This window comes from Dermacentor variabilis, chromosome 5, assembly GCF_050947875.1.
Source record: "Dermacentor variabilis isolate Ectoservices chromosome 5, ASM5094787v1, whole genome shotgun sequence".
Taxonomy (NCBI): Eukaryota; Metazoa; Arthropoda; class Arachnida; order Ixodida; family Ixodidae; genus Dermacentor; species Dermacentor variabilis.
In genome coordinates, this window is record NC_134572.1 from 183790150 (window position 1) to 183804001 (window position 13852).

At 44.1% G+C, this 13852-nt stretch overlaps 1 protein-coding gene across 1 annotated transcript in view; it reads right to left on the bottom strand.

The window, feature by feature from the left end:
• The window catches only part of LOC142583732 (disintegrin and metalloproteinase domain-containing protein 10-like), a 41251-nt gene that overhangs the window by 10922 nt on the left and 16477 nt on the right, over positions 1-13852 (bottom strand). Inside the window, exons 5-9 of the mRNA XM_075694220.1 lie at positions 13408-13779; positions 9384-9576; positions 8364-8548; positions 2289-2469; positions 1303-1444 (exon numbers count right to left, since the gene is read on the bottom strand). Coding sequence (XP_075550335.1) covers positions 1303-1444; positions 2289-2469; positions 8364-8548; positions 9384-9576; positions 13408-13779 — 1073 coding nt within the window. The remainder of the gene's footprint in view (positions 1-1302; positions 1445-2288; positions 2470-8363; positions 8549-9383; positions 9577-13407; positions 13780-13852) is intronic.

Consider the following 13852-nt stretch of genomic DNA (forward strand, 5'->3'; position numbering starts at 1 on the left):
CAATAAAAATAACAACGCTACATGACTAGTTTGCCAATAACACTAAATGACACACTACAAGTCATAGTTTGCCATGTAGGTTGCCGCCGGGAAGCAGAAAACAAAGCTTGCATTACTCATTTTGTTTCTGCGTTGCTCCGAAAGCTTTCATCGTTGTTCCCGCCTCGTAATCTGCGATGCTTTGTTCAGCAGACGGAGAACAAAAAACAGACTAACATTCGGCTGTGGCAAAGTGTGCAGTTGGTTTTGAATATACGAAAATACAAGATATGTTTTTTTTTGTCGTATGCTGATACGAATAGTTAGTCTGTAGTATTCTATTCATATTCGAAACTTCGAATACTTGTGCATCCCTACTTTATTGACAAAGTTAACATAGGGCACCTGAAGCGTCGTCGCGGAATCGAGCCACTGTTATCATTGCATTTTAAAGAAACATCAGTACAATTTTTTGGATTTGTTAGTGGGGTTACCCTATTGAGAAAAAGAAAAGCACGTATGCCCCATCATTTAGTTTTCCATATAACTAGCTAGAACTTGTGCGGTATTAAATTTAGGAGTGGCACATCCACAGTCGATGCTAGTAAACGAATCGGACAGTATTAAGGGTGATGGGCACACGTTGCGTAGTTGTCCTTATAGAAAGAAAACTCGCAAATATGTGTTGTCAAAAAATTTATAAGCTCTTCTGAAAAGTATCAAACGTGTGCACTAAACAGGAAAAGGCATAAGCAACTGCCCATCACAGAATACCGAAAAAATTAATACCCGAACAAGGGTACATGCCAAAGTGATCATTTCAAAACATCTTTCAGACTAATCTAGAAACAGGAAAAGAGAACATCGTAAAACACACATAATGGTGTTCGAAAGAATACTTGAACATATTGCAAAACAGCAATTTCGCAGCAAATATTTTTCGTCAGGGTATAAAGGGTAGTGTCTTCAAATGGCATTATTATTCAACTTGATCCCCGATTATCCACTTCATTTATGGAGGAGACTGGGAAAAACCCTCTGTACGTTGTGGCACGAGATGCGCAATTTTTCATTCCTATTTGTAAGCGCAAATGTTGTTGCCTCTAATTTTTCGATGACAGTAACCTAAAATCAGCATCAGTGATTAATTGACTATAATCTGTGAACAATACCATTGCTACGGCTAGGCTGCACACCACTCAAGGCACAAAAATGTTATTTTCTAGACTTTACAAAAGTGAAAACTTGTACCAATGCATGCCTCGGTATTATTTAAATAACGAGAGGAGAATGATACAAGAAAAGTGTGATGAATTTTCTCACCTGCACTTAGCACCAGCACGCAGAGTGCAACGCTTAGGATGCTTGCGCGGATAGCAGCACCTGTCGAGACAGTTGTCGTCACCGCAATCGCATTCCTCTGTTTCTTCGCGGATCATGTTGCCGCAGAAGGGAGCCGCTGGTTCTGGACACAACGAAAATAAGTACAATGGAAAGCTGACTAGTAAGAACAATTGCTGCGGCTTTGTTCTGTCGCTTCTATATAAAAATGCGTGTACACGCAGGCATGCAAAATAGGACCTGCGGGCAATATATTGCAGGGCATGTTGGTGAGCCAGACGGCACTTGCTGAAGGACAGGATGCTGCACGACACAACCATAAAGAAAGAAACGTAGACACGGAATACAGACACAGACAGACACAGACATATCGCCTGTGGGTTGTGTCGATGTGTTTATTTACGTTAGGTGCATTAGCGGTGGGCAAGGAGAAAATGTAATGAATGTGATGAATATGGTGTGGATTAATTTTTGAAACTAAAAACGGCGACACATGCTTTGGCCCATGGTACACACAGAAGTATCAAGGAAACGTTAGGTCATAAGATATACAACAGGACAGATGAGGCTAGCACCACAAGGTCGTGGATAAATTTTTCCTTTCAGCAATGTCTTCTAATCCACTGTTGCATCAAGGTACTCAAAGTTGCTCTCTCGAGTGTCATTTCTTCTAACGTAAGGTGTACTAGCGTCTTTATTTCGGATCGTTGGATTGTGAGAGACGCATAACCAGCACTTTTGCAAGTTCTAAGAACTTGTCTTGCGCTACTGAACGAACCGGTGTAATTTGCCGCTTTTTCGCTGAACGTATTACATGAATAGCAAAAGCACGAACCCTGGGAGAACATCTGTGCCTCTTCGACATCATGAGCTAGTGCGAGCGTTAACCAGGCGCTTTGCGTTTGTACGACACGCTATCGAAGGCAGATGAACAAATAGGAGCATATCTGCTAAAGAGCACGACTAACCCTGAAAGCAATTCGGGCGCGTCCCTTCACCCGTGAACATCTCATCGAGGACGATGGAAATGTTGGCCACACTGCAGGGCGAAAACTTGCGGTTGTTTGGCGCGCTGCCAGTCTGCGCGTTGGCGAACATGACGTAGTTGCCGTCGGTGCCGCCCGGAACACACTCCGCGGGAAAGTCATGCTAGAAGGAGGACGTTAATTGCTTGCGCAAGAAAAAAAAGCACAACAACATGCGAAACCTTTCTGTTGAAGAAAGCGTGCACACGTGTTCCCCTTTTAGCAGTAATATTAAACGAGAACTTGCGTAGATTATGTGCTCGGTGTCATGTAGGCGCCCCTACCATGTAGTCTCACTCTATCCAAGTGCGAATGTCCTAGTGGCAATTTCAGCGCCACGGCATCCTGCTCCTCAGCGTGACTATCAAGCTTATTCAGTAGTCTACGTCGCAACTCACACCTTTTTCGAGTACTCCGCTTTTAGTCCGCCCCCCAATGATCCCAAAATTGCGCTTGAGGGACACTTCATGCAAATTTGATGGCTTTGATATGGGGTGTATGACATAACTCAGTACGCACTTTTGCAAACCGTCGCTTTGGTTCTCCATCGTCTTCTGCGAGTTCTTCTATGCGACGCTATCAACGCGCGCTCAGCCGGCCCTTCGCACTAGCGCGGCGCCATTCGGATTTCTCGGCATGTATGAACCGATACAGAGATGGCTTTACCAGTTGTTGTTCCATTCACAATAAAGGCGTGTCCACAGTACCATTTCCCTCTATAGCCTAGTGGGCATGTATATGCGCTCAAACTACGGTATAATATACAGCAAGGCCAGCGTAGAAAAAAAAAACACGTGAGTAAAATGGAGTAAACTTGAGCGCCGCCGCATTAGAAAATCTGCGCGAAGGTTCTTCTCACAAGCTTTTATTCACGCCCGGAGCATCATGTATGACCTCGTCGTCGTCGCCGTCGCCTTCGAACTCATACGCTTTACTTGCTTTACCCACTGCCGCACTGCGTGCAACATCAGTGCTTGCGGGGCGCTGACGTAAGCGTAGACATCAGTGCCATCTCATACGGGCACATCCTAGCGTAGCGGACTCGCTGACGTACGGAAACACCCGCCATGGTTGCTCAGTGGCTATGGTGTTGGGCTGCTGAGCACGAGGTCGCGGGATCGAATCCCGGTCAAGGCGGCCGCATTTCGATGGGGGCGAAATGCGAAAACACCCGTGTGCTTAGATTTAGGTGCACGTTAAAGAGCCCCAGGTGGTCAAAATTTCCGGAGTCCTCCACTACGGCGTGCCTCATAATCAGAAAGTGGTTTTGGCACGTAAAACCCCAAATATTATTACGTACGGAAACGGTGACCTGGTTTTTTATATAACACATAAGCCTAAGTGCAGTAAAAGAAGTGGCAAGGAGGCGCATAGTCCGGAAGAAATCTCGAGTTCTCTATACTCGGATTTGACAGCGGGCTGACTAGACGGGAAACGCATTATACAGCGCTTCGCACACGTAATGCAAGAAACGCATAGGATGTGTATTAAGCATGACGAGAACGGGAGTCAAATGATCTATGTCCTATCACGCGACAGCATCGCTGTTGTACCGGCCGAAATGCGCACGAATTATTATTTTCTTTAGATAGTAAACACGGGCGTAAGGCATTTCATCCGGGATTAGAGTACGATAATAGCGCAACGAAAAATGGACGCGCTGACGCCGAGCGACGGGACATTAAACCTACGTGCGGTAACACTATCTATGTGGTTACCGCTTAAACTTTAACAAACGAACGGTTGTCTACGTGTACGCAGCCTACGTACGTGTACGCGTGGCAGCGGTGCTACTATGCAGACCAACCCGTTTCTATACCTTCTGCAGGTTTCGCTCAGTTTGCTGCTTGCGCCATAGGGACCGGCAGCGAACATTTCTACGCTGGATCTGCTGCCGCCTATCTTCGGATCTACAAATGGGATCCAGAATGATAAAGCTCTGCTTGACATCAGCATTGCGTTGCCATCAGGAGCCACGCTATCAACATCGGAAACGGAAAGCGGATCATCGTCGACGTCATACTGCCATGCTATAAATACAAGCTGCAACTGGCCGTCAACCAGTGGGCGCGGCAGCGGTGCTACTATGCATACCAACCCGTTTCTATACCTTCTGCAGGTATAGAACGCTATGGAAAAGTTTACTGTAGTAACAACGTCTGTCTGCTCCTGCTGCCGTCCCCACGGCCCTTGATCGATCTTGTGTACTCGACGCATGCTCTTTTTCAAACTCTTCTACTACTTAGCGGGGACGTTGAAACAAATCCGGGCCCAGATGATGTGACCATTGCAGAACAGCTGAAGTCTATTGCGAAAGATATCCAAGAAATAAAGAAAGGTAAAGCAGCGGCTAACCAAAAGCTTAATGCAATCGACAAAAAATTGGAAAAGATCGGAATGCTTGAGAAACAAGTTGCTGAGAGTAATGAAAAAATAGCTGCACTTGAAGAGAATGTGTCCTTTCTGGCAAGAAAGGTTGACGAACTGGAAAATAGAAGTCGTAGGTCGAACCTCATCATCTATGGGTTGGATGAAGAAGAGGGTGAATCCACTGGAAGTCTCCGTGGGTCTGTAACTAGAAACATGTTTCAGGATATACTACATATTGAAGTCGAAAGCATTGAAAGGATTCATCGTCTGGGGCGAATGCGAAGTGACAGAACAACAAACAGGCCAGCCATATTGAAACTTTTGGACTATCGTTATAAGGTGAAGATCTTCAAATGCTGCTCAAAACTAAAAAAATCAGGATATTCTATCAGCGAAGACTTTTCACGTCCTCTCAGGGAAATCAGAAAGAAACTATGGGACACAACTAAAACAAACCGTGACAGAAAGGAGAAAGTCTTCTTAATGCACGACAAAGTAACCATCAATGGCCAGCTTTTCAAATGGGATGAGGAAATAAGCGACTTGGTCGAAATAAAAAAAAGTGAGAAGAAAATAGAAAAAAACGAAAATGCGAGCAGTCCATCAAAAAGAACACGCAGCTGCCGATAACCCTATTAAATATAAACGCGCGCAGCCTTCTAAATAAGATTGACCACTTGGAAGCTACCCCTCTCGCCTTTAATCCAGATATTGTTGGGATCACTGAGACTTGGCTGCACTCTGGCGTTCAAGATCATGAAATCGTTCCCCCGGGCTATGTCATCATTCGCAAGGACAGGCAATCTAGGGGTGGGGGAGTGGCCTTGGTCTTAAAACGTGATCTACCCTTTACGCAAATGCCTGACATTCCTGGTGTAGAAGCCGTTTGGTGCAAAGTTGACTTGAAATGTAAATCTGTTAATGTGGGCGCGGTCTACAGGCCACCAAATGCTGAAACTGTGTATTTGTATCTTCTGTTTGATTACATGTATAAATATGTCTATGGGTCTATGATCATATTAGCTGGCGACTTTAATTGTCCGCTAGTTAACTGGAATACTTTAAGCTCAGCTGATGCAACAAGTAATGCCATGTATCCTATTCACTTTAGAACTTGTACAAATTGTTAGAGAGCCTACTCGTGCGCAAGGATCATCCAACTCTATATCAGACTTGGTGTTTGTTAGTAACTACTTCAGAATAGATGATTGTAAAGTTGAAGTGTCAAAAGCAATTTCTGACCATGAAACGGTACTGTGTACGCTGTTCTTGCCAAACTTGGGTCGCCAGCGCGGTCCGACGAAATATGTGCGCGCATTTAACAGAGCGAACGACGCGGCTGTCATGACGTATCTTATTCATGAATTTAATTATATTTATGATTTGTATGTTCAGAGTATCATAACTGTTGACGCCTTGTGGGTACAATCTAAAGAGCACGTGATGCATTGCATCACAAATTTTATCCCTTTGAAAAAGAAGGCAACATGCAAGCACAATCCGTGGATTACTCGAGAAATAATCCACATGAAACGAAAAATTAATAGGTTAAGGCAACGAAATGGGCAACGACCAAACTTAGAAACTAAAGGTCAACATAATTTCGCTAACAGAACAATTAAAGAATAAAGTACTCGAAGCTAGGAAACGATTTTGTGGCACTGCACTTAACAAATTCATCGAAAAATTCGCCGGCCAAGTTCTGGAGGTATTTAAACAGAAAGAATGTTACTGCTAGTTCGCCTACACGTGGAAAGCAGCATGCTGACTCATTTAACAATTACTTCCAGTCAATATTCACCGCCGATAACGGTGTTTTAGGAACATTAGCGTGCTATAGTAGTAAGTCTACACAACTTTCTGGCGCTCCGGTCATAAATGTACCTGGGATTTTTTCTCTGTTGTTGAACCTTGATGAAAGAAAGAGTTGTGGACCTGACGGAATTCCAAACTGCTTTCTTAGGCGCTATGCCGAACCAATCAGTGAATGTCTCTACCTCATATTTTCCAAGTCACTTCAGGACACCTGTCTGCCCGCTGAATGGAAGATAGCAAAAATTGTGCCCATTCACAAATCAGGCGACGTAACGTCCCCGTCCAATTACCGGCCTATATCCCTCACATGTACCTGTTGTAAAATTCTTGAGCACATCTTATTAAAATTTCTTAAAGAACATACTGAGACTAAAAACATCATTCACCAAAACCAGCATGGCTTCAGAGCAGGGTTGTCCGCTGTTACCCAACTGGCAGAAATCTTTCATGACCTCGCAGAGGGAATCAATCATCAAAGTCAAACTGATATAATTTTCCTTGATTACACAAAGGCTTTTGATCGCGTGGCACATGCTAAACTGAATCTCAAACTAAACAAAATACTTGGCGATGGTCCCGCTACGAGGTGGATAGCCAGCTACTTATCGGAACGCCGACAATATGTGCAATACAATGACCATGCTTCTGATATCTTTCCGGTCACTTCTGGCGTGCCGCAGGGCTCTGTGCTAGCACCATTTTTTGTTCATTTTATACATAAACGACATAGCATACCACGTTGATGTGAAGGTGCGTCTCTTTGCGGATGACTGCGTGCTATATCAAAAAAATAAACACTCATGCAGACCAAATAAGGTTAAACACAGCTTTGGGCAACGTCATAAAGTGGTGCAATACATGGCAAATAGCAATCAATATGGAAAAAACTGTAGTGATGTCTGTCACAAATAAGAAAACAAAACTTAATTTCCCTTACGGTACTGACAACGGCGTTCTCAGAACAGTAACTGAAAAGAAATACCTTGGTGTGATTATTTCTGATAATCTCAGCTCTAAAACCCAAGTACAAAACATTACCAAAAAAGCAATGAACAGTTTATACTTCCTTAAGCGCACTTGCGCTTTGCGACTTCAGATACCAAGTTACTCGCATATAAATTCCTTATCATTCCAATCTTAGAATATGGAAACGTCGTCTGGTTTTCATATATGCAAAAAGATGTACGCATGCTAGAATCAGTTCAACGAAAAGCTGTTCGTTTTATCTACCATAGATACCGGCGCACTGATTCTCCCACAGAGCTGCTTTCCTACGCAAGCCTAGTCACCTTATCAAGCCGCGTCACGCTCCATAGATTTAAGTTTCTTAATTAATTCATAACGCATTTAATATGGATCCTGCTTGTTACATTAGTTTTAATCGTTCTACAAAAACACGTCACAAGCATGACTTTACGATTAATGAATACTCTTGTGCTAACAACACATATTACTTTTCCTTCTTCCCTCGAGCCATAAGAGAATGGAACGGCCTAGATAAATCTATAACTGCGCAGGATTCCTTGAAAAAGTTCGCTGAGCTCGCAGCCTCGTCAGTCTTGTCAACAATCCAGACCTGATGATCATGTTCAGACTGTATTGATTTTGTGTCGTTGCCCACTCGGTGTGTAACTGGCGTATTACTGTACTGTATACTGTTTGTATTGTTGCCCGCTTGATGTGCAACTGGCGTATTACTGTGCTGTACTGTATTCCTGTATCTTGCTGATAAATCCATTCCTGTAACAGTCCCAGTGGGACTAACAGTATTAAAAAAAAAGAAAACCAAAATTCATATGCGTGTAAGGGTGTCCTTGTGCTATGCACACTCACGGGCGAACCGAAGTTGTGTCCCAGCTCGTGAGCGAATGTTATCTCGGTGACGCGCTGGGGGACGCGGCCGTTGTGGTTCTGGAAAGTGATGATACCAGTGTTGAGGCTCGCAAAGGCGGAGCGCCGCATGCCCCCTTCGTCCTCCCCAGTACGCTGGTAGGGCTCGCAGATGCCGCCAGGGTAGCCTGCGTCAAAACGGAGAGGCGATCATTTCGAGCTGTGTTCAACACGACTCACGCGAAAATTGATCCCCGTCGGCGCAGCCGCAGACACCTCGACGATTTCGCGAAAGCGAAGCCATCACGTGCGAGCCGCGCCTTTCTCTCTCACTCAAAAAAGGGGGTTGGGGACAACTAAATCACCAAATCAACAAATAAATTCACGCAATTTCTTCATTATTCTTATTGCACGAAGCATTTGCTCGCAAGTTCATGCATTCAAGCAAGTTCGAGGGCATTAACTTGCTCAGTTCATGCAGGCAAAGGCCGAGCGCCTTACGGCCAAATTAGTATTTGCCTACCTCTAGATTTTCTTGTTTTCTGTTCTGTTCGCTGGCACTCCCCAGCTCATGTTCTGCTTATCAGATTCTGAGACTGAATCACCAAACACTGTGCTTGTAGGAGGCACTTGTCATTGGTTGGCCGCCTTTGCTAATGATATGTTCGCTATAACAATTGCTTGTTCTCTTTCCGAAGTCCTCCAGTGCACGAACAGCTTTCAGATGGCAAGCTCTTATTGAAAAAGCAAACAAATATGTTACGCATGCAGGTTATTCTATATAGACTTCAAATTTCAAATGTGGATTTTCACGTATTTGATAGCTGTCGCTCCATGGTCACGCGCGGTACTCGACACATTCCGCCGGTCGCTCGTTCGGTTCGTCGCTACTGCGCCAAAACGCCCAGCTAGATCCGTAGCAGGTACTACAGTCAAGTAATGCTAGTTTTCCAGGGCAGCTCCCTTGCCTCTTTAGTTTAACAGTTTTGTCTGAGTGCAGCACAGCGAACTTCCCGCGCTCACCGCCGCCTTCAGCCATGTAGGCTATGCCAAGAAGTCCACCGGGAAAGCTGCGGTGCGTCCACAGGTACGAGGCACAGTAGGCGCTGTAGTCAGAAAGCGCCAGCTTAGCCAGCAGGTGAATGGCGTCCAGGTTTTCCCAGCAGAACGGATTCGTACGCTGGCGCTGGCCCTCGCAAGCGGAGGAGTCGTTGATCTGCGGTATGTCCATGTTGCGGACAGGAGCAAAGCGATACGGTTTAATGCGAAAATTTGATACCTTGCTCGGTGCGAGCCGTAAGACAGCAGCAATGAAAGTAGTCGCCAAAGTTTCCCCTTCATTTCTCGAGCCCATGGCAAAAGGGATAGTTAAGTAAGATCACAATACTATTCTACGCCAATGCGGCTTCTTAAAAGTTTGCTGTGCTTGTATTGCCCCATATTGCGGAAACTGTTACCAAAAAAGTATCGATCGCGACTTTAAGTACTCATTACAGGTCGTCAGTGGGGTATGTCGTTTCCATACAAACACAACAGGGTAGAATACGACCATAACACTGTTAACATTATAAAAAAAACGTGGCGAACAAAATATTACAGTAGCGAGAGACTGTACACGACAAGGTCCTACGACTCCTATCGCACGACGGTTGTGTGTTGTTTTATCGGCGCATAAGATGAAGGGCGAATAGGAATACAAATATGGAGAAACGCTAACTATATAGCAGAAAAGAAAACCATGAGTAAAATAAAACGTCTAAGAAAGCAAGAACCAACGACGTCACTGTCGTAGGGCGCGGGATCAAATCCTGGCCTCGGCGGTCGCATTTCAATGGGGGCGAAAGTCAAACTCGCCCTCGTACCGTGCATTGGGTGCGCGTTATAGAACCCTAGGTGGTCAAAATTAATTCGGAGTCGCCCACTACGGCGTGCCTTATAATCATATCGTGAATTTGGCACGCAAAACCCCCGAATTTAATATTTTCCGTTGTTGTAAAATTGGATCACGCTGTGTTTTTAGTGTTCAAACGACATATAAAATATTGCCGTAATTATATACCTGCTATATCTGCCTCAAAGTATTCGTGAGTGCAGAGAGCGAACGACAAACGTTGACAAAACAACTTAGATGGAGAAGCGCGGGCTACCAATTGAAATTTTGTCATCAATGCGCCGAATTTGTACAAGGGAGTGAAAGAGGTATCTCAAACAAGAACAAGCGAAGGCGCATGCAATTAAAACAAGCAAATGAGTAGCAAACAAGAAGGGTGAACAACGCAAAAAAACAAGAGTTTCATAAGGCGGTGTCAAGCGGCATCACAACCGCCTTCGGTATATCCGTCTTCCTAAAAACTAGAGCTCCCTCTGTGACAAGGCAACGGATGGCTTGTTCGCGCAAGCGCTTTGCTCGCGTGCCATTTGTCAAGGTCCATTTGTGATGCGGGTCCGATCATCAGTCAGTCACCGCATGTTTCATCGTGACAACTCAGCACCCCCACTCAGCGTCTATACGTCACACTGTCGCGATTTAATAAACGTTAGTTTCAGAATCAAGTGAAACCAAGCTCTATCGTGGCTGAGGCCGTAAGCATTCATATATTAACAACGCTCACTGTTCCCATCGTAGCGCTTTTTCCCCCGGATACATTCGAGATTGATTAATTGGTGTGGTTTAAGTTCCCAAGGCAACACTGTGGCTATGGGAGACACCGTAGTGGCAGGCTCCGGATTAAATTTGGGCACCTGGAGTTCGTTAGCGTGCACCTAACACTTTCCTTTTATTTTTATTTTTTTCACTCTGCCCCCGTTGAAATGCGGCCGCCGAGGCCGGTAACCGGATCTGCGATTTCGTGCTCAGCAGCAGAAGGCCATAGCCGCTGAGCCACAGCGGCGGATCTGGTTACACACGAGTGTAAGCCCTTGTCCTCCTCGGTTAAACGAATGTCACATGTGAAGCGCGCTTCTCTGTACGGACACTCTTACTGCAGAGGAGCCACTTCTGGGAAAAACGTTTCTGTTTTGTTTTCAGAGAGCCGGATCGGACATCGTTTGCAACGTTGAGCAAAAACACTATAAGAGATGTAAAAACAAGTGCAGTTCTTGATAATATGCATTCAAATCGCATCACGCTAATTGCCCACCTAATCTCAGATGTTCTCGCAAGTATCATTAACCTATTATTTAAGACTGGTACCTTCGCACAAGAACTAAAACAAGGTAGAATTACTTCTGTATTTAAAAAGGGTGACCATGCCTTGATTACTAATTATAGGCCCATTTACATTCTACCCTTCTTTAGCAAAGTTATTGAACGGCTGATAGAAAAGCCCCTAACTAATTACCTATCTAAGTTTAGTATTCTTTCACCACTTCAATTCGGGTTCCGCAAGGGCTATTCAACCGAACTTGCTCTTATCGCCCTAACTGAACAATTCAAGATGGCAATCGATAAGGGCATGTATGCTGGATCAGTGTTCGTGGATCTAACTAAAGTCTTTGATAAAATTAACCACTACATTTTATCCTTTAAACTTGAATCTATCGGAATAACAGGTCCTGCATTAACTTTGATACAAGATTACTTAAAAGATAGAACGCAAGGAGTTAGAATAAATGGTGTTCTTTCTAAATCAATGACAACAAACGTGGGTGTACCTTAGGGATCCATACTTGGCCCACTCTTGTTTATAATATATGTTAACGACCTGCCCAATTGCCTGCTTTCTTCTAACTGCATTCTTTATGCAGACGACACAACTATCTTTAACTCTGACATTTTTGTAGTGAACTTAGTTTCTAAACTTAATACCGACTTAAACAACGTGTTAACTTGGTGCAATATTAACCAGCTCAATATAAACTCGTCAAAAACTAAATTTGTTTTATTCACGTCCCACCAACGCTCATCCGCATTCATTCCTTCGCTCTACCTTGATAATAATCTGATCCCGCGTAGTACTTCCTGTAACTACTTGGGTGTAGAACTTGATTCTAACCTTAAATTTCATCAACACATAGCCAACGTTGGGCGGAGGGCAACATATGGAATAAGGACACTTTTAAAAGCTCGGTATGTGTTTAACCAGGAGACACTACTCCCTTTATACTACTCATTTATCCATTCACATATAAAATATTGCATTGCATGCTGGGGCAATACCTATCGTACCCACTTACAATCATTACAAGTACTACAAAACCAGGCTGTTAGAATAATTACATTTAGTCCTAACCATTTCAATTCCAAATACTTATTGCATAACTATAATATTCTTACTGTGGACGAGCTTATTAACTTTAGTCTTGGTACGTTTTTATATCGACAAGATAACGCTTACCGCAACAGTCTGATACCTCAGTCTTGTCTAATGAATACTAATCTTACGCGATTTGCACTAAACAATAACTTTATTCTTCCCATGGTACGCACAAATTATGGTAAGCAGAGTGTCCACTTCTCGTCCGTTTCCTTCTGGAACACACTACCTCCTACTATCAAGTCATGTAAATAATTTCAATTTAAACGACAACTAAAAGACCATATTTTATCATGTGCAACCCCTGAGATAAGTATTTCTCATTATCTCATTATCCATTTACTTTCAAATGGTGTTATAGTTCTGTAATTAGTTGAATGTAATAATAATTATTATACTTCTTTACTAGCATGTCTGCAGCTGATTTGTTTAGTACTGCCAAACCTAAAACAATAGTAAGTTTGTTATCTTTTGAATATTTTACACTATTTGTTGCAACTGTTGTTTATATTTTTACTTATACATTGTACAGGAGGTCCCATTAGTCTTTGACCTCGGGGCCTCCTCCTGTATATTATCGCCTTGTACTATATCTTGTCTATTCATAATAAAACCTCATTCAAAAACGAAAAAACACAATTTTCCCAGAGATTCGAAATGTTCCGACGTCATCGGAGACAGCGTTCGCAGGTTCCACTTTTCTATGGACTGAATAAGCTCCATAGCTCAATGCTTCTAAGCTCGGATAAATAGGTGTCGTCATGGCCAGGAAAAGGTCGATAGTTACATACCTGGACGCGCTGCACGGCGAACGAAATGCCTGTGATGCCCAGGAAGTTGGTGGCGCCGAAAATCTCGGACGCTGAGGCCACGTGCGAAGCAACCATAGCCGTGACGGTGTCGTAAGCATGGACCACGTCGCCTTCAACGTCCTGAAGCACGGCGTCGAAGAGAAGGTGGTCAACGTTGATCTGTAGGTGACACACGCGCTTCAACGGCTGGTACGGCAATCCGCGGCGGCGGCGGCGGCGTTTAGCGACGCCTGCACTCAGAGCTTTGCGCTGCAGCAGTAGCTTAGGCCGATTCGCCGTCACGTCAGACTCGGTGCTGACCTGATGTGCAGAATTCCGCAGCGAGCGTTTCAAGCGATGGCATCCGGTTGCCTGCCAAAGAAAGAGAAGCGACAGATCACTTTCTCACTGGTCTAAACTTGAAAATCATTTTCAAAGAGTGAAG